Source organism: Camarhynchus parvulus, chromosome 2, assembly GCF_901933205.1.
Source record: "Camarhynchus parvulus chromosome 2, STF_HiC, whole genome shotgun sequence".
NCBI classification, from domain to species: domain Eukaryota; kingdom Metazoa; phylum Chordata; class Aves; order Passeriformes; family Thraupidae; genus Camarhynchus; species Camarhynchus parvulus.
This window is the reverse complement of record NC_044572.1, coordinates 124728105-124754805: the sequence shown is the minus strand read 5'-3', so window position 1 is coordinate 124754805 and position 26701 is coordinate 124728105. Positions and strand designations below refer to the sequence as shown.

At 38.3% G+C, this 26701-nt stretch overlaps 1 protein-coding gene across 1 annotated transcript; it reads left to right on the top strand.

Moving 5' to 3' along the window:
* The first annotated feature begins 5703 nt into the window (after positions 1 to 5703).
* On the top strand, positions 5704 to 24958 carry LOC115912753 (ATPase family AAA domain-containing protein 2-like). Its single transcript, XM_030964449.1, has 17 exons — positions 5704 to 5740; positions 6075 to 6173; positions 7243 to 7321; positions 8096 to 8264; positions 8461 to 8576; positions 11149 to 11323; positions 11905 to 11993; positions 12316 to 12475; positions 13683 to 13773; positions 14216 to 14521; positions 16248 to 16341; positions 17751 to 17934; positions 19493 to 19678; positions 20774 to 20909; positions 21145 to 21263; positions 23524 to 23652; positions 24920 to 24958. Exons 1-17 carry the CDS (start codon positions 5704 to 5706, stop codon positions 24956 to 24958), a joined length of 2208 nt encoding a protein of 735 aa, XP_030820309.1.
* Positions 24959 to 26701: the final 1743 nt, after the last annotated feature.

Here is a 26701-nt window from a genome sequence, read left to right as displayed (position 1 = left end):
TATGAAATAAATTGCTTTTATGTATCTTTCTGGAATATGAAGTAGATAGTTTTTATTTTAACAAAAATCTAGGAAATGGCACATAAACGTACAAGTTGAGAAGATTTAGAATAGATCAGAATTAAAAATATCCATGCAAGCTTAAGCCCCTCTGCAAAGGCACCTTTCAATGGCCTTGCATTATCAGATCATAAACTGTTCTTTATATACCCTTACCTCATTTATTGAAATTAATGGATGGTGCCAAATAATTCACTATCATCTTCTCCCCATTTCAGCATGTGATCTTGCATTTTGTATATCACTCTATGCTCAAATGCTGCTCTTGACAGACATTGTTGATATCTTACAGACTTTTCTATGGTGTTCCTCATGTCAGCACCTAGGCACTTCACAAACAACCACTAATTTCTCTTGACTGTTATGAGCTATGTCAGTGGCATCATCTTTGCTTGCTGAAAGTTAAGCTGATGTGTAGGTTGCACAAGAAATCAGTTTTGTGATGTTCCCTGAGATCCTTCAATTCACATCAGATACCTGGATGGAGAACCATTTATGGACATTCAAGTCCAAGTATGGATGTTTATCTTAGGAGCAGGGCAAAGAGCCAGGGAATTGGTGAACATACATTATTCAGATGCTATATACAGATTTCCATTTCCTTTCACTCTAGTTTTTAGAGGGAAACAAAGGAGGTATGACCAAAATTGTTCACCAACTTTGGATTCTTAAGACAGGGTACCTTGGAGCTGATTTTTTGTAGTAATTAGTAGGTTCAGACTGCCTTTAGTCCCCTGGAACTAAGTTCCAAGAATACTATAAAAAGGAAAATAGGACAAATTATCACAGTCACTTTGGTTTAGATGAATAGCTGGTATCCTTTAGCTCAACTTCTGACTTAACTGTGAGTAGCTGCAATTCCTTTAAGACTTACACTCTACTAAATGTTAAATTACAACTATGAGATTTTTAAAATTCCACAAATTAAGAATGAGGATTTAAAGTTTGGTGTAGAAAATGGGGAAAACAGAATTAATTTCAGTTTTCAAAAATTGTGATTTAAATTATTCCAGTATGGCTATGGAATTTTATAGAAAAAGATGAATGTGTATTCTGCACAATACTCAAATTCCTAAATCCAGCAACTGTTCTGCAAGTGCTACATCAATCATTACATCAAATTCCTCCTCTTCTACAATAAATGAGGGATTGGCTGCCTCACATTTAGCATCTTCTTCAACACAAATGTTGACTTATTCCTAGATCCAAGAGAGACTGGATTTTCTGAAAAAGAATGTTCTCGTTAAATGACCCCTGTTGGAAAGGGACTCACACAGCTGAGCTGAATTAGCATTATAAAAGCAATCCCAGATATGGTATTGCCCATCCCCTGAATATGAGTCACTGATGTTCTCTTAATGCAGATTTTCTTTTGTATGAGTGTTTCAGAATGCTAAATCACAAAGAAGCAAATACACTATTAAATGTATAAAGATTTCTTATTGTTGCTGGCTCATTCCACATCTCCAAGCAGTAAGCATAAAGGAATAGAATTCAAATTTATAACTCATGTTAGCTACTCTGGCCAAGAGCAAATCAATATTTTAACATTATAGCTTGTTTCAGTTGGTCTCAGTTGCTTTTCTACTTGAATATATCCCAGAAAATACTATATGGAAGTGCGACTTTTATTACTAGACTATATCAGACATTTATTTACATTTTAATTTTTTTTTTGTCTTTGACTTCGTAATTCTTTTATGCTTGTGCATACTTGCATGTTTCAGAACTTCAGCCTTACAACAATCAAAGATAGACTGTGGATAATTTTTATCAATACTGTACTGACTGGTCCATTTTGACATTTAATCTCCCTATATGTTTTTCTAGATTTCTAAACAATATTTGTATGTATGTCTGCATTGTATTTTTTTTTTTGGTCCTTTATCTTCTTAAAAAGACAATGTAAAATACAAAATTATTATCGGTATTATTTAAAAAATTACTTGCAATTACACATCATGCTAATTCCACATTTGCTGACTGCGTTACAAAAAAAAATCGCCCTGAGGCAAACCCCAGAAATTGTACAAAGAAAACCCCCAGCAATTACTTGTTTTATTTTCCTTTTCATAGTTAATGTTAACTGTGATTCCAATACAAAAAATGATCAGCTAACACTGAACAGCTGTACATGGTGCTTTGTGCTTTGATGTGGTGATATTTGGTTGGAACCTCTAGGTTAATAGTGAAGGATGTATGAGGAGCTGCCTGTTAGGCCATGAGTTGTGCAGACCTCCCAACTTCTGCTCTTATGTTTGCTACATGCACTGTGGATATTGCTAAGGTTCCCTACATCTCAGTTTCCACATACGCCAAACCAGAAACAACTGTGTTTTAACAACTAACAGGTCAAAGAGCATTCACTTGTGATGTTCTCTGTATCACAGAAATTATTCCTGTCATTGTCTTCTATGGCTTATTTCAAGTGATGGGGGATCTTGGGCATTCCCATTCTTATTGGCTTGATTTGGAGGGATAAGAGCTGTATCTGCTTCAGGAACTATTTTTACTTTGGAATAGGAAATGAAACATTTTAAATGAGCAGGTTTGAATAAGCTGTATCCTACAGGTTTAGGGGCACTGTTGAAGAGTTGGACTGTTACTGTCGATTTTCAGTAACTCTTGCTACACAGGGGAAATTTCAGGAATGCAAAGGAAAGGTAACATGCTAATATTTAAACAGAATAAAAGAAATTAACCAGGAAATTATAGACTTGTCAGTGTCACATAATTCCTTGGAAAAAGTAATGGAACAGATAACATGAAACTGAATTAATAATGAATTAAAAGTGAGTAGCAGAATTAATGCCAGTTCATTTGTATTTATGGAAAATAATCCTATTAAACCAGTTTCACCTTATACTTTCTGGAGTATGGGTTGGGATAAAAGCTGAAGAAAAGGTGATTTTGAGGTCCACCAAAGCTGGAGACTTGACAAAGTAGTTACACCACTACAAATCAATGTTTTCTTTGGCAAATTTAAAAGTGACTAGGGTTTTTCATCATCTTGCAAAGCTACTTAAATAAGCCCTATTAGCAAGGCTTTGTGCATACTATTGGCTAGGGATTTTCTCCTTCTTTTGACAACAGAAAAAGGTATTATTCCTGGCAGCAAGAGATAAATGTGTTTGGGCTGAGACTTTCCTAGGTGCCACCACATATACAGTGCATCTTTAGTGTGAGGGAGGTGAGGCACTGGAACAGGCTGCCCAGAGAAGTTCTGGATGCCCTGTTGTAGGCCACTTGGCCTAGTGAAAGGGGTCCCTGGTCATGGCAGAGGGGTTGAAATCAAATGATCTTTAAAGGTTCTCACCAACCCAAACCGTTCCATGATTCTGTAATTGCCGAGTTCCAGGCTGCAAGTGGGACTTTCTATAGTAGAGTCACACCAGGACTGGGCGTGGCCAAGGCTGGAACTTTGGGGAGGGGCTGTTGCTCAGCAACCTCACAGCCTTTCTGTAAACATTCCACTGCAGTTGGCACATAGGGTCCCTCTCTTTCACTCTGCCTGCATGGGTATGTCCTGTCATTATTGTGAAAGTGCTAGTTTATATAAATGTTGGCCTTTGTACTTTGCAGCCAAGCTCTTGAACCTGAGTGGTTTTTTGGCAACAGGTTCTTGAGGCTGTTTCAGACTTCAGAGTATGTTCAGAAGGATGTATTTGGCAGGTGTTTCATGTGTAAAAAATTTGGGCACAGTTAAGTTTAAATTGGCTACTGGTGTCCTTCATTTTGGGATTGCCTGTTGCAGAGAGATCACACCTGAGCCCCTGTTATGTGTAGGCTGGTTCTTGTGCTCCAAAACAGTGACTTTATGTTGTGACTTTGAGTAGATTTAACTTTTCCTCTAAATCAGTTTTCTTGCATCAGAAGCACCTTGATGTTTAATAAATTTTTCTTTCATGCTTAAAACTAATTTTGTAATGCCAGGTCAAGTTACGACACGGTGGAAAGTTGGATACAAAGTGAAGCAGTACTAGTGTTTCTGTCTGTGTGTCTGTATGTGTGTCTTTATCTTAATTCCCTTTGTGAAGCCCACACTGACATTGTTTTCAGAAAGGTTTTCAAAGTGTAACAGCAATGAGATGTTTTCTACCATATACAATCATAGAAAATCAGTGTAAGACCTTAATTCCAGTTACAAGAAGAATAAGCAATTTTAAGAGTTGAAGTCAATGGTCCTTGTCACTTCCTTCCAACCCACTCTCTGAGTCTGCTGTCTGAGGAAGGCTGTGAACTAAAAATGACTTAATGCCATCATGCAGACCAACCTAACTGTGATGACAAACTTCCATAATTTCTTTCTGTTATCTTAATATGATCTTCAGAATTCATTTTTTAATTGCTAAATTAGATTTTTTTTATTGTGCTCAGCAAGAGGGGAAAATAAACCTGAAAATGGTGCATGTTTGCAAATGCTTAGCCGCTTGTTCTTAAATCTCTCTGTAAAAAAATAAACTTTTGGACCTAATTTTATGTAGTGATGAAAAACTTGGCTGGAGGTCAAAGACTTGCTTTGTGCACACTGTATTGAAACATCATATGATTATGTGTGCTGGTTTCAATGAAGTTTTTTGTACCTGGCTATCTTTGTTCTTATATATCAACTCTGTATCATAGTACTTCAGAAGCAGTCTTGCAAAAAGTGGATGACTGGGAGAAGATTTGCAGGGTAGTTCATGTAGAGGAATTATTTAGTTGTATTTTTAATTTAGCTCAACAAACCTCTTCGAAAGGACAGTTTAGTCTAGAAAACTATTTATTTTTGCTCTCCAGTTATAGTTTAATACCTTACAGTCGTGGCACAGCTCTACACTCTAAGGGTGAAGGAATATCTTCTTCAGAAGAAACTCAAAAATAGCAGTGAAATGCTGCAATACATGCCATAAACTATGCTTTCTGAATTGCCTTATGACTTTTGAATGGACTCTGCTTATGAATAGCGGTTTCAGGGCTTGAGTTTTCATTTCAAATCTTACTAAAACTGATGAGTGCTGTATCTGTGTTTGGTTTTTTGCCTTGCCTGTGAGCTCAAGTAGTCCTCTGCTGTGAGAGGAAGTAATGTTAAAGTTACATTCAGCAGCCAAATTCCCTCTTAGTTTTCCTCTATTAAGTCAGTCCATTGTTGTTTTGAATGACAGGTGCTTTGTTTTTTGAACATCTTCATAGCCTGCTTTGACAGGTCTTTTTTTTTTGTTTAGATGTGAATTCCTTTGTGTTTTCTTTGGTTTGTTTGCTTCTTTGTTTATTTTTTAATGAAATCAGATTTTCCCACAGTACTTTGTTTATCATGTCCCAAATACCAGGATGATTTTTTTTTTGCCTGCTAGGAATTGCTTTGTCCTAGGTTCTGCTACACTCTTGGATTATTTACCTGGGATTAACTGATGCACAATTTTTTGTACCTGGTGAAGTGTTTAACTATCACATGTACTAAACCCTATTTTAGAGCAGAAATATTTGTTATTAATCCTGGGTACTAGAGAGATGCTCCCCTTCTCCCCTCCTGTACCTAATTCAATCTTTTGTGTATATGGAGTGCCTTGAAAATGTTACTATATAAATACCAAACATGCCCACAGGTTTTTTGCATAATTCTGACTGATCTTTCTTGTTTCTCTTAATTAGGAAAGCCTCAATATGGAAAGAACTAACAATGAAAATCCTGATGATCCAGGTAGCATTGCAAGCTATTTCTGCTTTAAATTTTCTTGACTACATTCTAGCCAAAAGCCTAGTCTTTAACAATTGAGATGGGCTGAACTACTTGTTGTTTTTCATCTATTAAAGAATTTATGTTGCTATTGCCATTACAAGCTCTAGGGCTGTACTGTAGCTTAGTATTGTGAGCTTAGAACAGGTATTCAGAGGAAAAAGAAAATTCACTTGTTTTTCTGAAATGCTTACAAGATAAAAAGTTGTGGACAGATGCGAATGTGTCATATAGTGTGTTTGGAATACATCACATTTGCAACAGTACTTAAACTACTTATCATTGTGTTGATGTGCAGTGGTTTCACCAGAAGGAAGTGAAGGAAGAGAAGGCGATGGCCTGCGTCGCTCCTTCCGGCAGAGGAAAGCTGTTGAGCGCTACGAATCTCCCTTGGAAAGTAGGTGTGCTGGGCTACCTTGGCTGGACACCTGTGCTCACCAACCTGCTCTGTCATCCTCACTTCTCAGCTGAACTGGGGAGAGAAAATAAGATGGGAGGCAATCTGTGGGTTAAAGCAGTTCACTAAAGCAAAAGAATACGGTTGTCCACAAACAAAGAAAAAGAAAGAGGTTTTGTTTTCTACTTCCCATCAGCAAGTGATGTCTGGCCACTTCCCAGGAAGCAGGGCTTCAGCACGTGTAGCAATTGCTCCAGAATGCAAAGATTTTAAAAAACAAATGCTCCTCCTTCCTCCTACTTCCCTTAACTTTTATAGCTAAGCTGACGTCATATGGGATGGAAAATCCCTTTGATTAATTTGGGGCAACTATCCCAGCTGTGTCCCCTCCCAGGATCTTGCCAGCCTACTGCTTGGGAGTGGAATGCTGGGGAGGCAGCAGTGATGCTGTGCTATCACTGCTCAGCAGTAGCCAAAACACCAGTGTGTTACCAACACCTTTCCAGCTACCACGGCACAGCACAGCACTGTGAGAGCTGCTGGGGGGAAAATTAACTCTATCCCAGCCAGACCCAATACAGTATGTTGTACAATACTATATATTATACAGTTTCTCTTGAGAGCTAATTTCTTGTATGAAAGTGAGGGGTTGTTGATTTAGATTTCCTTTTTATTTTTAAATGAAAACACATGCACACAACTTCTCTTTATATTTCTTACTTCATTTTGCCAGTAAATTTTATTGAATGCATGTATCCTGTGTGCATTGTATTTTTTTCTTCCAATTTGGCATCCTTATTGTTGCTTTTCAGTTAAAAAAATTACCTATCTACGCTTAAAATAATAACAATTAGAGATTTAATTTACTCTTGTGGTTTTCATTTTTCTTAAAAATCAGGCGCATGTCTTTTTATTTCTATTGTGCACTGAATAAACCACCCAACATCCCCTCCTCAAAACTTTCCCTGAACTTAGAGATGGATAATACATGTCCCATTTTCTGCCTTTGACTATCCTGGTTTCTCTCAAACTTGTTTGCAACAAATTCTAAATTCTTTGCTTTCAACAGATCTAAGAAAACGTAACCTAAGCTCGTCCAACTATACTCCACCTGTCAAAGAGAGAGATTCAAGCAAAAAACCTAAAAGGTTGGTGTATGGTTTATGATAGTTCTCCTTTATAAGACTGCTGTTGATATGTGCTGATATGTGTTGTGCTGTTCATATGACTGAATAATGCTTTCAAGGTTTTTTGGACTGGCGATAATTAGAGATTAATATAATTCCAGATTACTACTGTGGTAGTCTGAGGGTATAAGGAAAACATACACTGCAGGGGAGGCCATCCGTTTTACTAGTCCTTAGATTTTATTTGAAAATGCTGTATTTTTGGTCACTAATAAGGTGGTGATGAGAGTTGTGGCTAAGATTGTGTAACCGAAATTTCATTTTTCTGGAATGGAAGACATAATGTCCATCTGAAAATCTTAGACTTGAAGAGTGCACAAATTAAGATTTAAGACTTAACCTTGAAGGGTACAATTTATTAAAACTGAAGACAACTTACAAGGAAAGCCTGTATGGAAGTTTAAATGGATTTTTTATTCAGTCACTCAAGAGAGCTCACATTTCTTTATAAAACTATCCTTAAACAAGAAAAATGCCTAATGAAATTCTAAAATATAAGTTGCAATACTCATATTTGTAAGTGCTAAGAGTTGTTAAAATAATTAACTCAGTTTAAAGTTCTTTATTTAGTCATGGCCATTAAACATAAAACTGCTGGAATTAATAACTATTTAGGAAGTTTATGCTCATTTATAAGGTCTTTTGGATTCACTTGCTATCATTAGAAAATCAAAAATTATCTAACTGCATCATAAATTAGAAAGCCCTTTGTTCTTTCTCCTTAATTCAAATTAGGTCTCCTTCAGCCAACTCTCAGAAAGATGAGCTCCGAATAAAGGGACCTCTGAATGATCACACGAAAATGGAAGCAACTCGGAAAGGCAACTTAAATGAAGTTCACAAGGATCACTTGAAAATTGGAGCAAGCCTGGCTGGTGTGGAGCAAATGCAAATAGATGGTTCAGTAAGTATTTTTACCTCATGGTGTCAGTGGGACATTTGCAGTATTTAGGGAAGCTTCCAGTAATGGGCTCTCTGTAGCTCCTTTGACTTACAGTTTTCTCTCAAGCAATTTTCTTTGTGCTGACATCCAATTTGTGATGGAACCTTATAGATATGGCAGCTTTGTTTAACACATGTTCTGTTGACTTCATCTTTAGGCACAATTTCACGGTGTGGGTGGCCTCTCTGACCACATTTCAGCTTTAAAAGAGATGGTCATTTTGCCATTACTTTATCCTGATGTCTTTGAGATATTGAAATTTAAACCTCCAAGGTAAGAGGCACCATTTAAAACTGTAAGTCCTTAACTCAGTTATTTTCAGGAGAATATCCAGCTGAGGTATCAACATGTTTCCATGCTTCAACATTTTCAGCAGTGTTTATGATTCTTTTTAGCATAATAAAAAGTAATTTTAAAAAAAGGATAGAATATAGCATATATGTGTGTTCAGAGATTTACTGTGTCAAAACTAGTCTTTAAAAGGTGGAGTTGGAGATTTTTTTTTCTTTAGAGTCTGGCATGTAAGTGGACTTGATCAGTTTGTGAGCAGGAGGACATTGTCTGGTGCTAGTTGACTGTTGTTTGTTTTGTGGGAGCCCAGTTTTGTCTTACACCAACTCTTTTTTTCCTCAGGTATTTTCAGGTATTAGTTTTACAATTGATGGGACTTGCAACTAGGACTTTGCAGTGTTTTTTTATGTTTGGGCTAAAATAAGAATCTGTCCCTATTGTCATTTTACTGCAAAGCTTCTACTGCAAATCACCTTCTCGGTGATTTCTCATGTGCAGCTCCTCACAGCACTGACTCCTTCACAGCACAGCCAACAAACTGCAGCTCCCCTCACAGCACAACCAACAAACTCTCTCCTCACCCAGCTAACCCACTCTTTTGTGGCACTCACTTCTTATTGGACATAGCTGTGGCCTGTTAAGGGCAGGCCTGTTCCTAATCTTTGGTGATTAGTACAGCTGCAACTCCTCAGGTGTGAGACTACCTCCTGCACTATTTTCTTACATTCTATCCCTCCACAAGTCCCCTTTTCTTTTAATTACAAAGTTGCAACATCTCTGGAAAGATATGTTTGAGGAAATTGATATTATAACATATTCACATCTCTCACTTAGGACTAACTGTATACAAATGTCCAGGCAACATGTCACTAGGTACACATTTCTAAGTTCCGATTTAGTTTTGCTTTTCAGTCTAGAACATCAACCTAAGGCTTTTCATAAACTAATGTTGTGTTTATTATTTTTTGCAGGGCTCTTTGCAAAAGACAGTAAACCCAGTACAATCATCTTCTGTGTCATTTCCATTTAACTTTGGAATGTGTCTCTGTGCTGACCTTGATTCATTACTCAAACTTACATTACATATTATCAGAAACTCTTATACTTACACTTCTAGAATACCGACAATATCAATAGCTGTACAACTTCATAAGGCAACTCACAAGAATAAGCTAAAGGCTATATATTAGGATAGTAACAAATCAACAGTTACATAATTTTATCAATAGCTATACAACTTGAACAACATCCTCTTCTTGGGGGTGGTATCTCATATATTGTCCACACTTCTAGGCTCCCAGGTCTGCCTGGCTATAGCTCATCTGGATTTTTAGGCTCTTAGTCTGCCTGACTCCACCTTATTTCTCTTATTTCTCTCAGGTCTGCAGTCATCTTCCTGAATCACCTTGGGATCACATTGTTTAATATTTAAGTCCTTTTCCCCAAACCACCACAGGATCACCTCCTTACTGCTCTCTCTACAGTTCTCTACCTGAATCACCACAGGATCATGTCAGAATCACATCAGGCTCACCAATTGTTGTCATCTTATTGCAAAGCTCCCATACCTTCTCGGTGATTTCTCATGTGCAGCTCCTCACAGCACTGACTTCTTCACAGCACAACCAACAAATTCCAACTCTCTCCTCAACCAGCTAACCCACTCTTTTGTAGCACTCATCTTCTTATTGGACACCGCTGTGGCCTATTAAGGGCAGGCCTGTTCCTAATCTTTGGTGATTAGTACAGCTGCAACTCCTCAGGTGTGAGACTACCTCCTGCACTATTTTCTTACATTCTATCCCTCCACATGTCCCCTTCTTACACAGCTAAACGAGTTCTGTGTTACGAAATGAAATTATTGGAAATTCATTAGCTTTAGATATCCTTGGTCATGGTATATTGAAATAGGACTTTAAATTATTTGCTTCCAGGGAAATTAAAAGTAATACAAACAAAAGAAAATCTGTGTTTTGCTTCTTTATTCATTGAAATTCTTTTTGAAGCAGACTCTTCTAGTTGATGGAAATACAGAAATGCAGAATACCTTTTTATTTTTAGCCTGCTTCCTCTCCCTTATCACCAGCAAAGGGAGACCAAATCCAGTAACTCAAATCTTTTTAAGGGAGAATGAAATGCTTTGCTCTCTAATCTTGACTTCTGTGAAAACAAGAATGAATACGCAGTTTATCACTGAAAAAATGAACTGATGATTCCTAAGATACCTCAGTCTCAGATTCTGCATTGAAATTTGCTCTGGTTTTGCTTCACTCTACTGCAACTATCTCTGTTGGTTTGCCAGAACTGGGATGCTACTATCTTTTTGTACATCTGCCTTATTCTCTTTATTAATTTTGTTTCCTTTGTCTCGTAGAATTGTGTAGGAACACTTTTGACTGTTCTCACACTTCAGCTGTTACTAAAATATCCATGAAGTGTTCAGCCTAGGAGCGCAGAGTTGTGTATTTTAGGGATGGGGTTTGAAAGAAATACTTTTCCATTACATTTTTTCTTATGTGAATTTTTTAAAAAAATTCTTTCTTTTAAATTGTAGAGGCTGTTTATTCTATGGTCCACCAGGGACTGGAAAGACCCTGGTTGCTCGTGCACTTGCTAATGAATGTAGCAGAGGTGACAGGAAAGTAACCTTTTTCATGAGAAGTGCTGCCGACTGCATGAGTAAATGGGTAGGAGAATCTGAACGACAGCTGCGTTTAGTGTTTGAGCAGGTAAGGTTGCAACATGCCATGTGTTCTGTTGGAATTGTAACTAACTTTTTGTGGTCAAGAACTCACTCTATTTCATGTTTTGTAATCTTCCACTGAAATGGGATTACCAGTGTTCTCTTTCTCAGCGGAGTCTCTTGAGATGTACTGAAAAGATTAGGAAAGCAAACAAGAAAATCACCACCACCACCACCCTCAAAAAGCCCTTCACCATACACACAACTCAGTTACAAAAATGGTCTCAAGAAGCAAGAGATGGTAGCTTTAGGTGACAGGGAAACAGATGCACATGTTCATTTAAATTAGTAATGGAAGGTCACTTCCAGAAACTTTGAGCCCTGTCTGTTCTCATGGTTGCCAAATAGCAGTAAAAAATTCTGATATGATTTGTTTCCTGTCACCCAGTCTCAGTGGGTTGACAGGCTACTGTTTTTTGTTGACAAGCTGCTGTTTCACATTAGGTTAATTAACAGAGATCCCTGATAAAAAAATCTAGTTCTAGTGCCTTTCCCACCATAATGTCTTTCTTCTCTTTCAAGTAGTACTGTTTTCCTGATGTCCGCATTCCTGTGTTTTCTTTGTAGGCCTACCAGATGCGACCTTCAATTATTTTCTTTGATGAGATCGATGCTCTTGCTCCTGTACGGTCCAGCAAACAAGATCAGGTTCACAGGTAGGACATGTTTGATCTTTGTGAAAAGAAGACCACAACCTATTTATCTTGATGTGACCCCTTCATTTAACCTGAAAACTAGTAATTCAGTGTTAGTGAATTTCAGATGATTTTTAAACAATAAATGGAAACAATTCACTAAGCTTGATATCAGTACGGTCTATGTTACCTTACCTGTATTTTGCTGTATTAAAATAATTCTTTAACTGATCAGTATCTTGTCAATAAAAACCTGTTCTTTTTGAATGATCACTGGAGAAGGTTATGTGGGACTGAAGAAAATTTACTAAACCAGTGAATGAAAATTATGTTTTTCTGTTAGCTCTGTTGTGGGGACACTTCTGACACTCATGGATGGCTTAGCCAGCAGAGGAGAGGTTGTGGTAATAGGAGCGACCAATAGACTGGATTCCATAGATCCTGCCTTACGAAGACCTGGGCGCTTTGAACGAGAATTCCGCTTCAACTTGCCAAACAAAGAGGTCAGAACTTCAAGTCAGTCTGATGTGACAAAGTCCATCTTTGTACCAACCCCCTGTAACAAGGCAGTGCAAGTCTCCATCTGTAGTGTATAGCTTGGACACAAGAGGGATATCTGGAGACTTTCCATTGTACTGTGAAGGGCAAACCTGGCACTGAATATATACAGGAATAAGATGATGTCAACAAGTAGTTGCTTCTCTCTTGGACAAAGATATGAAGTACACTGCACAGGTGCAGCACTTTGAGTTCAGTGGCAATAGCTGAGCAATGAAGAAATTTGTTTCATAGCAACAAAAATATTGGGATGGGGATGTTTGGGAGAGAGATGGTGTACAAAACTAACCCTGTTTTTGTGTTTTTTCTCTGACTATCACTGCTATTTCTTGGCAATTTTTGGAGCAAAGATAAAAGGCTAATTGGATTGAAGGCTAGTAAAAGTGCATGAAACTGCATTTAGCACAAACCTTTGTATACAGTATTTATGTGCTTTCAGGAACAAGAGACAAGGTGCCATGAAACACATCTAATACACAATTCCTTGCTGTGGAAGAATTCTAGAAGTGTGCCATAATTAATCTGTGTACCAGAAGATACTTCACTGAAAGTCTTGCTAGGATCAGAGATGATAATGGGCCATGTTTGACATTTTCTGGATGAGTGACAGTAGTCTGAGTCATAGTTTTTGTTCTTGGTAGCAACTGTAGCAACTTTAAATAGGACTGTTTTCTTTGAATCAACTGGCAGAAAAGCAAATTTGATGAACTACTGAAACCTCATGGTGAAATTTTGCTAAATTTCACTGTGAAATTTTGCTGAATTTGAGAGAATTTTCACAAAATTTCACTGTGAAATTTTGCTAAATTTGAGAGAATTTTCTTTGATGCAAAATGTCCATTTGCAGATGAGACTTTTACTACAATTTGTTCTTCCAAATCATTAGGTCTCATGCTTATAAAACTTACTTTTTATGAAAGATACACCTGCCTTTTATCTCCTACAAGAGTTTGATGTAAGAATTTAAGAATGATTAAATTTCCTGCTTGAAGAAGCAGCGAATGTATTAATAACTGACGTTTCAAATACTTAGAAGTTTAGTAGACAAGAAAAGTATTTGTACTAGTGTGAGAGGTTTGGGGGTTTTGTGTTGTGGTTGTTTTCTTAAGAGAAAACTTAAGGCAAACTAAAATGCAACTATTTTGTTTCTAGGCAAGATTAGAAATTTTCAAAATTCACACACGAGACTGGACCCTGAAGCCATCAGACAACTTACTTGAAGACCTGGCTGAGAAATGTGTTGGTGAGTTTGAAAGCAGTGTGGGTCCTTTTCCCCTGGGCAGTGTTCAACCACTCTGTCCCCAGCCTGTATCACTGCATGGGACTGTGACAGAAGTGCAGGAGCTGGCATCTGGCTTTGCTGAACCTCATACTCATTGATCCAGCCTGTCCAGATCCCCCTGCAGAGCCTTCCTGCTCTCCAGCAGATCAACACTCCCACCCAGCGTAGTGTTGTCCACAATCTTACTGAGGGTGTATTCAATCCCCTCATCCACATCATTGATAAAGACATTAAAAAGGACTGGACTCGGTATTGAGCCTTGGAGAACACCACTAGTGAACCCTCTGCCAACTGGATGTAGCATCATTCACCAACACTCCTGGCCGGGCCATCCAGGCAGTTTTTAACCTATATAACACAAATATATGTTGATGTAACATTTGGTTCTTGTTTTGTTTGTCAGGATTCTGTGGTGCTGATATTAAAGCCTTATGTGTTGAAGCTGGGCTCTGTGCTTTGCGCCGCCGCTATCCGCAGATACATGAAAGTGACAAAAGACTGAAGATAGATGCCAGATCAATTAAAGTAACTGCAAAGGATTTTGCCATGGCCATGCAGAAGATTGTTCCAGCATCACAGAGAGCTGGGGCTTCGCCTGGGAGAGCACTACCGTCTATTTCAAAGCCACTGTTAGAAAACACCCTGGAAAGAATTTTACAAGCCTTGCAGAGACCATTTCCCCATGCAAAGCTTGCACTGAAGACTCAAGGTATTACAGTAACATCTAATTGTTATACTTTGCATGTGCAGAGTGGGAGCTGTGTGTCAGTGGAAAACTGTGAGTTCTCTACTGGAGCCCTCTATTACTGACAGTAGCTCACTTCCCATCGTAATTTCAGAGATGGATCTAAGGTTTCACATATGGGGTACTTCTTTCCAATTTGTAGCATCATAGAATGATTTGCATCGGAGGGACCTTAAAGGTAATCTAGTTCCAAACCCCCTGCCTTGGACAAGGACACCTTCCACTAGACCAGGTTGCTCAGAGCTCCATCCAGCCTGGCTTTCAACACTTCCAAGAACTGGGCATCTATGACTTCTCTGGGCAACCTGTTTCAATGCCTCACCACTCTCAGAGTAAAGATTTTTTTAGGATTATCCAATCTAAACTATCTTTCAGTCTGAATCCATTTCCCCTTGTCCTCCCACCACATGCTCTTGTAAGGAGTCCTTCATCTTTCCTGTAGGTTTTCTTCAGGTACTGGAAATCCTAAAGTAGGTCAACCTGAAGCTTTGTCTTTTCCAGGTTAAACAAATCCAATTTTCCCAGCCTTTCCTCACAGGAAAGGTGCTCTATTGCTCTCATCATCTTGGCGGCCCTCCTGTGGACTCTCTCCAGCAGGTCAATGTTCTTTCTGTGCTGGGACCCCAGAGCTGATGCAGCCCAGCAGGTGGGGTCTCACCAGAGCAGAGCAGAGCAGAGGGGCAGAATCCCCTCCCTTGGCCTGCTGCCCATACTGCTTTGGATGGAGCCAAGGACACAATTGCCTTTCTGGGGTTGCAAGAGCACATTTCTGGGTCATGTCCAGCCTCTCAGCCACCAGCAGCCGTAAGTCATTCTTGGCAGGGCTGCTCTTGATCTATTCATCCCCAGCTTGTGTTGATACTGGGAATTGGCCTGACTCAGGTGCAGCAACTTGCCCTTGGACCTGTTGAACCTCATGAGATTCCCATTGTTGCAGTTCTTGAGCTTGTCCAGGTCCCTCTGTATGGCATCCCATCCTTCAGGTGTGTGAACTGCATCACTCAGCCTAGTGTCATCTGCAAATTTACTGAGGTTACACTCAATTCCCTTATCTATGTCATTAATGAAGATATTAAATAACACTAGTGCCAGCAGGCACCCCTGAGGGACACCACTTGTCATTGATGTCAACTGGAACTCTGAGCAATTGATTGCTACCTTCTGGATGTGACCATCCAACCACTTTCTTACCCTTTTAATAGTCTACTCATCACTTATCCATCTGTCTCCAATTTAAAGAGAAGGACACTGTGGGGGATGATGTCAAAAACTTTACAGAAGTCCAGATAAATGATGTCTGTAACTCTTCCTTTGTCCACTGATATCATCAATAATTATTATGAATAGAGTAAATAAATGCTTAAATGAGGGGAGAAGGGTTTTTCTGGTATCTAACAACTACAGAAATTGTTCCTGATCATCTTCATTTTAAAGAAAAATCCTCCTAAGTGTTTGTCAATAGAGAGATAATACCTGATGCAAATCATAGGACATGGGACAGCTTTGCATAAGCTTGTGCAAAGCCCTTAGATCTGTGGTAGGGTGTACCCTTCAGATAATAGCATTCAAATAACAAAATGCAAGAGAAATGCTTTTCAGCACTGGTTTCAAAGGTGTATTAAAGCAAGAGCAAAATATGAACTATTCAGTAAAGATAACAAATTTCTCTTGTCTTTAAATACTATTTTAGGGAATTATGGGATTGACAGTGATGATGACGACTCACCATCAGTCTCTGAAAAGAAGCCTGACAGCAAAAAGGCAGAATTCCGCACTTTGAGCAGGTACATATTTGTCCTCTTTATGGTGATATTTTTGAGATGGCTGCATCTGTAAAATGTTATGTAAATATTTGAGGGCTGCTAGATGAAGGAGTTAAGAGTGTGTGGAGGGGTGATCAATATTTGCAAGAATTCAACCATGAAGATCCAGCTGGATACTAGATCTAACTGTCCTGACTACAATGCCCTAACTCGTCAAACTGATCAGCCCAGCCTTCTTTTACTAAGTCAAACTGGTTCAGAGACTGTTAAAACAAGCTGGTTTAATCCATAGTATTCCTTCAAAGACTCAAGACCCAGAAAATGCTCATCCTGTCCTTTTAGCTTAAGAAACCTCTATGGATTTATGTAGCCATCTTTTACCCTTCTACCTTCCAAGATGGTTGAACCAGTAGCAAATTATGTTTCAGAAACAAAATCAATAACTGGTTTGTTAAATCACTGGGAGAAAAAATTTAAATGATGTCTCCATTTCTTACCTTTACCCTACTGATTTTTGTGTTATCTTTTGACATTTTAATTGTCGAAGTTGTGTAGTCCAATAGTTTTTAAAATAGATTATTGTCAGATATTTTTCTCCCTTCCTATGTCTGTGCTGCCCAGAAAATATGAGGTTGGTGAGGTTTCTAGGGTCTTTTACTTCAGCAAGTAAAGGTACAATAGTAATGTGGTGGGAAAATGCACAAACCTCTTCACAAGCGTATTTCGTGCAAGTAAAGCAAGATGACTAGGAAATTAATGCCCAAGTCAAAGATAAAACAGCTAGAATGACTGAATAAAATGAATATAAATCTCACACATATTTAGTGTATTGCTGTAATTTAAGCAATCAAGTCGTGTTCCACTTCAGATACACATAATGTATTTCACTAACCACATTAGTTTTTTTCCTAGAAGTGTGGTTTTGCCCCTTCCCACCATCTCCAGGAACTGTGGCCAAATTTTAGCTAAATTTGACAAGCATAGAGATCTCACTTAAAGTCAAGACAAGCTGTGTATGGACAGTAAAGAGACCCAGAAAATGGCTGTGTATGGACAGTAAAGAGACCCAGACTGGTTTGAGCTGTAAGAATTGTTAATTTGCCCTGTTATCAGGTTAGTTACCAGCTGTTTTATGTGTGTTTGTCTGGACATTCCTCCTGTGGGATTTAAGAACTGTTACTTAACCCAGCCAAAGGAATAAAAGACATACTGGGAACTGGCAGGATGTTTTAGCAGAGGAGTGATACCAGTTTTTGAGAAAATAGACTTTGATAAAATAGACTGGTCTTCTTGATCACAGAATCACAGAGCAGCTTATTACTTAGTAGAACATGGAACATATTTACAAAAAAAAAAAAGGTAAAAATATTTAACATCTGTGTGCGTCTTCATTACACTTTTTAAAACTGGTTTTCTTCTTACTCTTGTAGAAATCCTTCTTACCAGCCAACATCTTTCAGGCCACGGTTCTTACTAGTTGAAGAGCCAGGATGTGGGCAGGCTTTTGATTTGGCACCTGCCATATTACATGCCCTGGAAAAGTTTCCAGCTTATACACTAGATCTACCCACCTTGTTTGTTAGCACCGCATCACAGGAAGAAACCTGTTCACAGGTATCTTTTTTTGTTGCTGTTGTTGTTCTCATAGGATTCTTGAACTGTATATAAACTAGTAAAATAAGCACGAATCACTGTTAATGGAGTTGGCCTGATTTGAATTTGCTGTTATGTGTTTACTTTTGTCTGAAAATTCACTTTTCTTGTAGATGGAATGATACTGAATAAGGACATTTTTACATAGCCATGTTTCATTTCTATTTGAAATGAAAGACGGAGGATGTTGCTAGCAGCTTGGGAAGGTGGGAGGTGCTGCTAGTAAGCCCCTCTTTGTGGCAAGTAATCCTGCTGGTCTTGATGGGACCCAGAAAGTTGGTTTTGTTACTTCTTAGGTCTCTGTGCTCCCAGTAGCTGGCTCTGCATTAGCCTGATGGTGTCATGCACTTTTTGTAACCTTTTTTTTTAATTGTATTTGTAAGGCAGCCAAAGTTTTTGTGAAAAGAGGTTTTTTTGAATATACATATGCAGTTTGTACTACTGCAGTGAAATGCAATGAAAGCATTCCAATTAATGGAATGCTTAAATGTGCAAACTGATGTGTGTCCCTTACCGAGAAAAAAAATATAAGCAGATTACTGCAGTTTGATTTTTTTTTACTTTTAGGCAGGAAATCAATTTAATTACTTGGCATTGCTGTATTAAAATATTTTTATCTTTATTAGCAGCATTTTAGAGCTGTACAAGTCGGGACAGACTCATCATGTGACTGGATACTCGTTTGCCATACAGGAGGAGCAATTCTCTTTTTTTTATGTCATGGTTGCACCTATGGCTATATAAATACCCAGACTGCTGCATGGATATATCACACGTTTCTGACAGGAACTCCCTACATATTCTTACTCTGAAATGATGCACAGAGAAATTTGCCATGTGAAAGGACTGTTGCCACTTCCCTCATGAAGTAGATTTGTGTCCTCTTCTGTGATTGAAGTGCCATCTGTAGGCAGTGGTTTGTGGTCTTTCAAAACACATCATCTGGTCTGATGGATACTTTGATAATGAGAGGAATGAGAGGCTCTGAGTGATTTAGCTCTTCAGGCAGGCTAAGGACTAGTCACCTCTTATAAAATGTTCTTGAAATTATGATTTGTGACCAGGCTTATTTCACTGTGCTAGCCCTCATCTTTTCATAGATCTTTGTTCAGGCTGTGCTCCAGTCTAACATAGGTATGGGCAAATGAACTGAACTGGAAATGGTGCAGGCACAGTTACGTAGTGATTTCTCCAGGCTAATACATCTTGATGAAGGGTTAGTCTTAATTTTTCAGACACATCATCACATCATCTGAGTTTTGAGGCTCTTTAGGAGTTATCTTACCCCTAAGTAGTTTTGAAATCTGATTCAGTTTTGTTTCTGTCTGCATAGCAATGTCTATGTTTGAGTCAAAGTGAAAATGTTACCTTATTGTTAAGGAATTGTTCATTCATTGGTTTGTCTTGATGTCTTGGCTTTATGCACTCCTATTTCACAAGATAGTCTGACTGATATGTAATTACTCAGTGGCCTGTTCTACATGATGCAATTTTCTTATCCAAGCTTTCATTTTACCAGTTGATACGAGAAGCTCAAAGAACAGCACCAAGTATCATTTATATCCCACAAATCTCTTCGTGGTGGGAGGCTGTTGGACCTACACTGAAAGCTGGTTTTACAGGATTGCTGAATAATATTCCATACTTTGCTCCAGTTTTGCTCCTTGCAACATCTGATGTGCCACATGAAGATCTCCCTGAGGAGGTATTTCTGCCAATACTTTTCTTTCTTTGTTACTCAGTTTCTTGCTAATTTACAACTTCTTGAAATGTTGGAGCACTCTGCTGCTCTTAAGCAGATTTATGCTGTTATTACTCAGGCACCAGAACCTCTTAAAATTTTCTTAGAATAAAAAATGCTGAAAGCATTTGTCTAAAGTGTTTTCTGAGTGAAGAGATTGACTTTGACCCAACTTTTTTTTCCCTTCTCACACACTTGTGATTACTAGACAGACATATAGATACACTTCAGACAACCAGTTCAGTAGCTTTGAGATGGTTTGGTGTGTACTTAGTGAAGAATACACAGTGCTTGAAAGATAGCTGGGAAAAAGATTGTTTTTCTGAAAACATTTTTACTGAAAAAGTGCTGTGGTCATACTGTTAGTGACAGAATGTAATTTCTAATTTAAATTATTTCACAAAAAAATAAATTTCTTCATCTAGGTGAAAACTTAGGAAATTAAAAAGCTAAGGACTAACTTCTGTTTAAGCAACTTGGAAAAAAATTTTTAGTTGTATTTCTTAATGAAAGTAATTAAGAACACATGCTGTGCTTTCTAGAATCTGAGAGTGTTCATTAAAGGAAGGTGTTTAAAATATTAATATGCTGCTTTGATTATTTTGTATAAGTAGCAAAGTTTTTATAAAATTAATAAGTATCTTCTAAAATAAAACAAAAACAAACAACAAGAATCCCACATTGCCAAAAAGTTGTCACTTGTCTGCCAATCCCTGCCTCTTCCCTCTATAACTGTCATAAATATTCAAGATAAAGGACATCAAGCTGGTAAATGTACAATAAGCAGTATTCGAGGAGGTAAATGCCCCCCTTTCTGACTGGTTTATCATACTTTTTCTCATGGATCTTAAACTCAAGAAGGTTGATTAGAGAAGGTATTTTAGTCTATTTTAGTGCTATGGGAATCCAGCCTTCTAAGGCCAAGAAGTTGACTTTTAAAGCTTGTTTTATCTAGATGAGTATTCAGTGTAATTTAGAAAGGCATTCATCTGTTTGGAATAGAAAATAAAAAGTCTTTGTGGCCTTATATCTGAAATCTCTTTTCTTCTCATGGTCTAGATAAAAACGTTGTTTAATACTAATCGTGAAGAAGTTTTCAATATCCCACGGCCTACCTGTGCTGAAAGGAGAGGGTTTTATGAGAACTTGATTATGAAGCAAGCTGCTGAACCCCCTGCATCAAAAAACAATGCAGGTAAGGATTTTCTACATATAAAACTTTGTCACTGCAAGTTAACAACAAATACAGTATTTGCTTTGGTGATAATTCTCTGTCAATCATCTTTCATGTACTTGCATTTGAGCACCATGAATTGACTAAAATTTTTCTCTGTTATTGCAGAGAGGTACCCTATTTCAGGTACAGGATACTTGGCTGATACTCTCTTCCACATTAAGAGAAATCCTGACTTAAATTTGTGTTATTCCAGATTCACAGGCACACCCTTCTGCAAGATGCTCTCAGGTGGATGGGCAACCACAAGTATTGGACAAGAAAGCAATCAAAATTCTAAAACGAGGAGTGTTTGTAGATTACTCCGAGCTCAGAGTAAGTCTAACTTCAATTTTTTTAATACTGAAGTAGGACATTTTCTTTATGGTTGTGAATAAAGTCAGTTGTTAACCAATGCCAGTTCAAACAATTTACAAGAAGGATATATAGCTTGTGAAATAATTCAGCCTGTAAGGGACTATGACAGTTGTTTCTGCAGCTGGTGTAAACTGCTGCTCTTGCTGTATTTTAGAAGATAGGGTTCTTGTCCTAATTTTTAGTGTAAAAGGGCTTGTTAGATTTTAATATAGCCCAATGACAACCTTCTATTACTGTTAGTTATTAATGCAGTTTTTGTGATGCATTGTGGTGGGGTTGTTTTGTTTTTCTGTTTGCATGTTTTCATATATTAGGAACCAGAAAAAGACCTTGATTTTTAGCAGTTATGGCTTTAAACCTGAAATTAGCCAGTTGACCCAAAGCACATCCTGGATAAAATACTAATACCTGCTTTTACAGAATTCTTTCAAAATCCAGTGTTAGAATTTTAGATTCTTACAGTTACAGAGTTATAAGGTTTTTCTAATCCCTTATAGGAGAGGTGTTGTTATCCTAGGCTATAGCTGGGGAAAGGGTCAAAAGTGGGCCTAGCTGCAGAGGGTAAAAGAGGTTCCTTTGCTTGAACTGGAGAGAGTATAAAAGAAGGAACTGACTTTCAGGGAATATTGCTTGGGTGAAAATTGGGGAAGTTGCTAGCTGAACTCCTGGAGTTTGGTCAAAGCAGAGGAGGCCACTGTTTATCTGTCTGAGAAAGGGAGTGTTGTTTGGACGTTCCCTCTGTATGGGGAGAATACGACCAGAGTGGTATTCCCTCTGATGAAGGGTCTTATCCAAACAATTTCTGTCACATTTTTAAGCTGTGACATAATTTGTAGAAGTGAAACTAGCTTTCTAAGACTGGTGTCCTAAGGAAGCAAATTTTAGGGGATTTTGTTGTTCACATCTGCCTGCATATGGAGAGAAACCGTATAGGTTTTTCTAGAGTCAGAGCGCTAATAGCATGTGCTCCTAAGTTATTTCCAGCTGGAGAAAGGGTGTGGTTGAGTACTTACAGATGTTTCAGCTTATATATATTTTTCAGCTGTGAAGAGAAAGCTACAATCATGAAACATGTCTGTCTAGAAAACTTATTTCCTTAACATGAGTGTCACTGGAACTTGACACTTGTACCAGAGAACCTCATTGGAATTGTCCTGCAGTCAGTAAGCTGCGTAAACCTCCAAAACATATCTGCTTGGTTTTGTGTGGGATAGAATTTTTTTTATTATTTGTTTTGGTTTGTTAAGTTGGTTTGATTGGTGGCAGTTTCTGTTTGTTTATTTGCTTGGTAATAGACATACAACTTGACGAACAAATAGGAAAGCATGCACTCACCTGTGTGGCAGCAATTAGAAGTCGTTTCACCAGAGATGTTGGCCATGCACCTCTGTCATGTCCTATGTGTTGTGTTTGCAGCAGCCGAAAGCTGTGTGGGTTTTGTGCCTCCTAGCTGGATAGAAGGAAGCTCAGGAAAATACTCGAATGTTGTCCTAACTGATCTGAACAGGACTGAGTTAATGGCAAGCAGCTGTGAGGCAGTAATATTTTCATTTGATGCAGCTGCTTTCTTAAGCTATATCTTCACAACCTCACACAACACAGAGTTACTGGACAGCAGTGGTGCCACTAGCTGGCTAGTATTGCATTTCCACAGATTATCACATTCACATCTCCACAACAGAAGGAACTGTGTGACAGACTGGCAATTTGCTACAGGCGGTCATTCTGCTAGTTCATCCACTTCTGAGTTGAAAGATAGGAGCTAGCTGGTGTTTGGCACAGTAACACCCAGCTAATGGGTAGGGGTGAGCACCTAAGGAGCTTCTATTTCCAGCTGGCACAGCTGTACCTGGAAGATTTGTAACTTGTCTTCCAACGATGTATTTTCCAGGGCCCTGTATTGCATTTCTAATGAAATACAACTATGGCTTCTCAGTGGCAGCTACTCTATAACAAAGTGGATTGTGTCATTCCCCTCTGTTCTGGAGGCAGTTGATTGGCAGTTATGATCACTGATGTCATAGATTGATGAGTAAGAAAATATTGTCTGAACTTTAAACCTTCCTTTTGTCTGAAGTGTGAGAAATTGTTTTCTCCAGTTAAATCTTGTGAGATATTTAATCAGCTCTCCAAAGTGCCACTTTTATTTCACAAGATACGAAAGTAGGACACACCTTGTCCTATTCTGAATTGTAGTTTCCACTTTTTTTTTCTTCAGAAAGTGTTGGATGCTGTCGTCACAGCAACTGAGAATGTCAGTATATCAAGCATGGCAAAACTATATTCTGTTCTTAGCATGTGCATTTATCAACAGCGGGAAAATCCAGACAAAACTAAATTAGTGGAGGTAATTGTTTTTGTCTTATAGCACTTTCTGTCACATGGTATTATGTGTATGTATGTTATGCATATGTATGTGCTCAGAATTATTTATCACTCTTTACTGCTTAGTTGCCTGTGTTATCAGACTTTCATTTCTGGATAGAAGACATCTACTCATATAGCAAACCCATTATTGAATTTTGCATAATTGTTGGTAATTTCGGCAGAAAAAGGCAATGGGTCCACCTACACAGGCCTCTCAAACCAGTTAATATATCTGTCACTAGTCTTTCTGACGAACTTTTCCAGTTCTATAAAAAAGGTGGGGAGGTTGTGAAAGGAAAGCACTTTTCTTGGTCTGCCACTTCCTATTTCTTCCCTTGCAGGCAGGCAAATATGGTAACACTTGGATAGCACTCATTCCATTCTTGAAAAGAAATTAGATATGAAACATTACAAAAATTTCAGTATTTTCTGTAGGCTCAATAGACTTCCTTTTTAACTTGGCATGGCTCAAGCATCTTTAATATATGTGGGGAACTTTCTGCCTACAATGCTTTGATGCTAATGAGTCCAACTCTCTAATCTCCTCCACTGAGAGAGGATTTCCGAGTTGTAGAACTCAGCAGAAATCTTCCACAGGCATCCATGGTCCCAGGCAGGCATTCCCAGTATTAAGTTGTTTTAGATAGATTGAGTATTCAGTCTTTAAGATCCTTGAATCCATTTGTCTTTCAGATGTTTATACATGAAATTACATAAAATTATTTATGCTTCTAAGTCTGCCTAAAAAAAAAAAAAGAGGAAGCTTCTTCTCTTTAGCCAAGGAGGCCATTCCTGAAAAATGTGCCCTTCTCTCATCTAGCAAAATAATGTGTTTTAGCATGAGGAAGGATTTGTTTGTGTTATATCAGGGCTTGTGGGATCTTGTGACTGGACTTGACGTTTTTGTTTATTTTCTGTCTCTACTTTTAGCTTTAGTTCCAGCTTTCAGTAGTGGCTTTTCAGGAACTGTCTTCTTTTTTATTGTATAAAGCACCTTGATAGAGATCCATTGTTCCTTGAGATAGATCCCTGCAGTTTCTCTCTCTGTTTTGGGTGCCTAAGGACTTGTTTGAAGCTAGTGGGGCTAGAAAGGAATTGTGATGGTGGTAGCACATGTATTGGCTAAATATCACTAACACTTGTATATATGTACAGATTCTTGATTCTTTTGATGAAGAAGTTATCAGGGTTCTCAGGCTTGTATTTGCACTAACTTCTAATTTGTCTTTTTTTTTTTCCATTATTAGGAAATGAAGAAAGAAATTGCAGCCCTCAGTTGGCTGTGATACTTGGCTTCAGTGTACTTGACATACTGTAATGTATGGCTCCCAAGTAGATAAGTTATATTTAGCATGTCTCACTAATTGTAACAGCTATAGGGAAAAAGATCAGAAGAAAGAAGCTAAGTACGTAACTGAAACCAGACATAATGGAGTGTTGAACCGGTGACACTTGGTGAAATGACCAATACAATGCCACAGTATGAGAAACAAAACAAGGCAAGTTTATTCAACTAGGTAATTCCAGAAGTAGATCATGCCCACTGGATCGAGAAAGGATCTATCTGAAGAAGGGAAGGCATCAGCGGAAGAAAAGTGGGCACCAGCTTGAAAAAATATGGAGCATGTGGGCTAATTAGCATATGAAGCAAGAGAATCATTCAACCAATAGAAGATTGAATATTAATGAATAGGAAGACTGTGTAATTGGGAGCCAATCAACATTAGCGTCTGGAAAGTTTTGATAATCAGTATGCCGACTTTGTGGATTCACTGCCTACCACCCTTTTCTGCGCAGAACTGAAAATAAATCCAATACCTCTATGTTGTATGTCTCAGTCTTTTGCACACTGGGTGAAAAAACCCGTTTCAGGACAACAGTGTTTTCTTTTCAAGAGAACAGCATAGAATTCTTCTAAAGTGTTTTGATTCTGATTCCTGCTTTTGTCTCACACCTACCAAATATTTTTTATCGCTGGAAGACACTGGAACTGCTTTTTTTTTTTTTCTTCAAGTTTATTTCTAGTGAAGAGAAGCTGAGAGGCCAGGAGTAGGACACACTTGTGGCTCTGGGTGCCCTGTCACCTCACGGGGATGGGTCAGGAGGCACCTGAGTGCCTAGGGGTGCAGAAGCAGGCAGGCTGGGGTGGCACGGCCACCTCGTGGGCAGCTGTGGTGCAGCCACCTCCAGGGCTCCAGCTCTGAGTTCATTTCCTTTGATCCTCCTCCCTGAGTAGCTGGTGCATCTGGATATGCTGGTTTGCTGATTTATTTGTTCTTCCTGTTTATTTTGATTCAATTTCTTACCTGTAAAGTTATCTTACAAAGATTATCTTAGACGCTGCTTTAGTCTTATTTTAATAATGGTCACACAGAGAGTACCCATATTTTGGTGACAAAAAGGCATCAGGACCAGTGCTTAAGACAAAAATACATTACCCCTGAGTGCATTTTAGCTGGCCTGAAGTACCTATGAAATACTCTTTAGTCAAGTGTTCATATGTTTTACTTTAGATGCTTTAAAAACAAAACTCTGTTTAGAAATCAGGACTCATTTGTGCTTAATTAAAACTCATAATCTAAACTGGTGAAAATGTTACTTAAACTTTTTATAATCTTGGTCTACCTTAGTAAAAAAAAAAGACAACTTACATGACTATAAAGCATGTCATGTAGCCCATGCTTTCTGCATCTCAGTGTTGCTACTTCAATGACTGAATAATTCAACTTGCAGGAGTTCGGTATTTTTAACATAGCTTTCAAAAGCTAAAATTCTTATCTTTCCAAGTCAGACTCTTCTTTCCAGACTGTCTTGCATTTCCATGGGAAACACAGACCAAATCCAACTCAGAAATGGTCTGCCCTGCCTTGGAGTGAGGCTTGTCATGGACTCTGTTTCCTTCCCAAGGAACACTTTCAGGAGTTTCAGCTGCATGGATTACTGATTTTTTTGGATTTTCTTTATCCATCAGTTTCAAAACTACTGAACTAAGAAAGAAGAAATCCTTGGAGTCACCACTCCAAGGATTG

What these genes read in the sequence shown, in the direction of transcription:
- LOC115912753 (XM_030964449.1), top strand. Translation starts at nt 5,704, where the DNA reads ATGGAAAGAACTAACAATGAAAATCCTGATGATCCAG. An exon ending in TGAAAATCCTGATGATCCAG is followed by an intron (nt 5,741 to 6,074) that starts GTAGCATTGCAA and finishes GTTGATGTGCAG; the next exon opens with TGGTTTCACCAGAAGGAAGT. An exon ending in TAGATTACTCCGAGCTCAGA is followed by an intron (nt 21,264 to 23,523) that starts GTAAGTCTAACT and finishes TTTTTTCTTCAG; the next exon opens with AAAGTGTTGGATGCTGTCGT.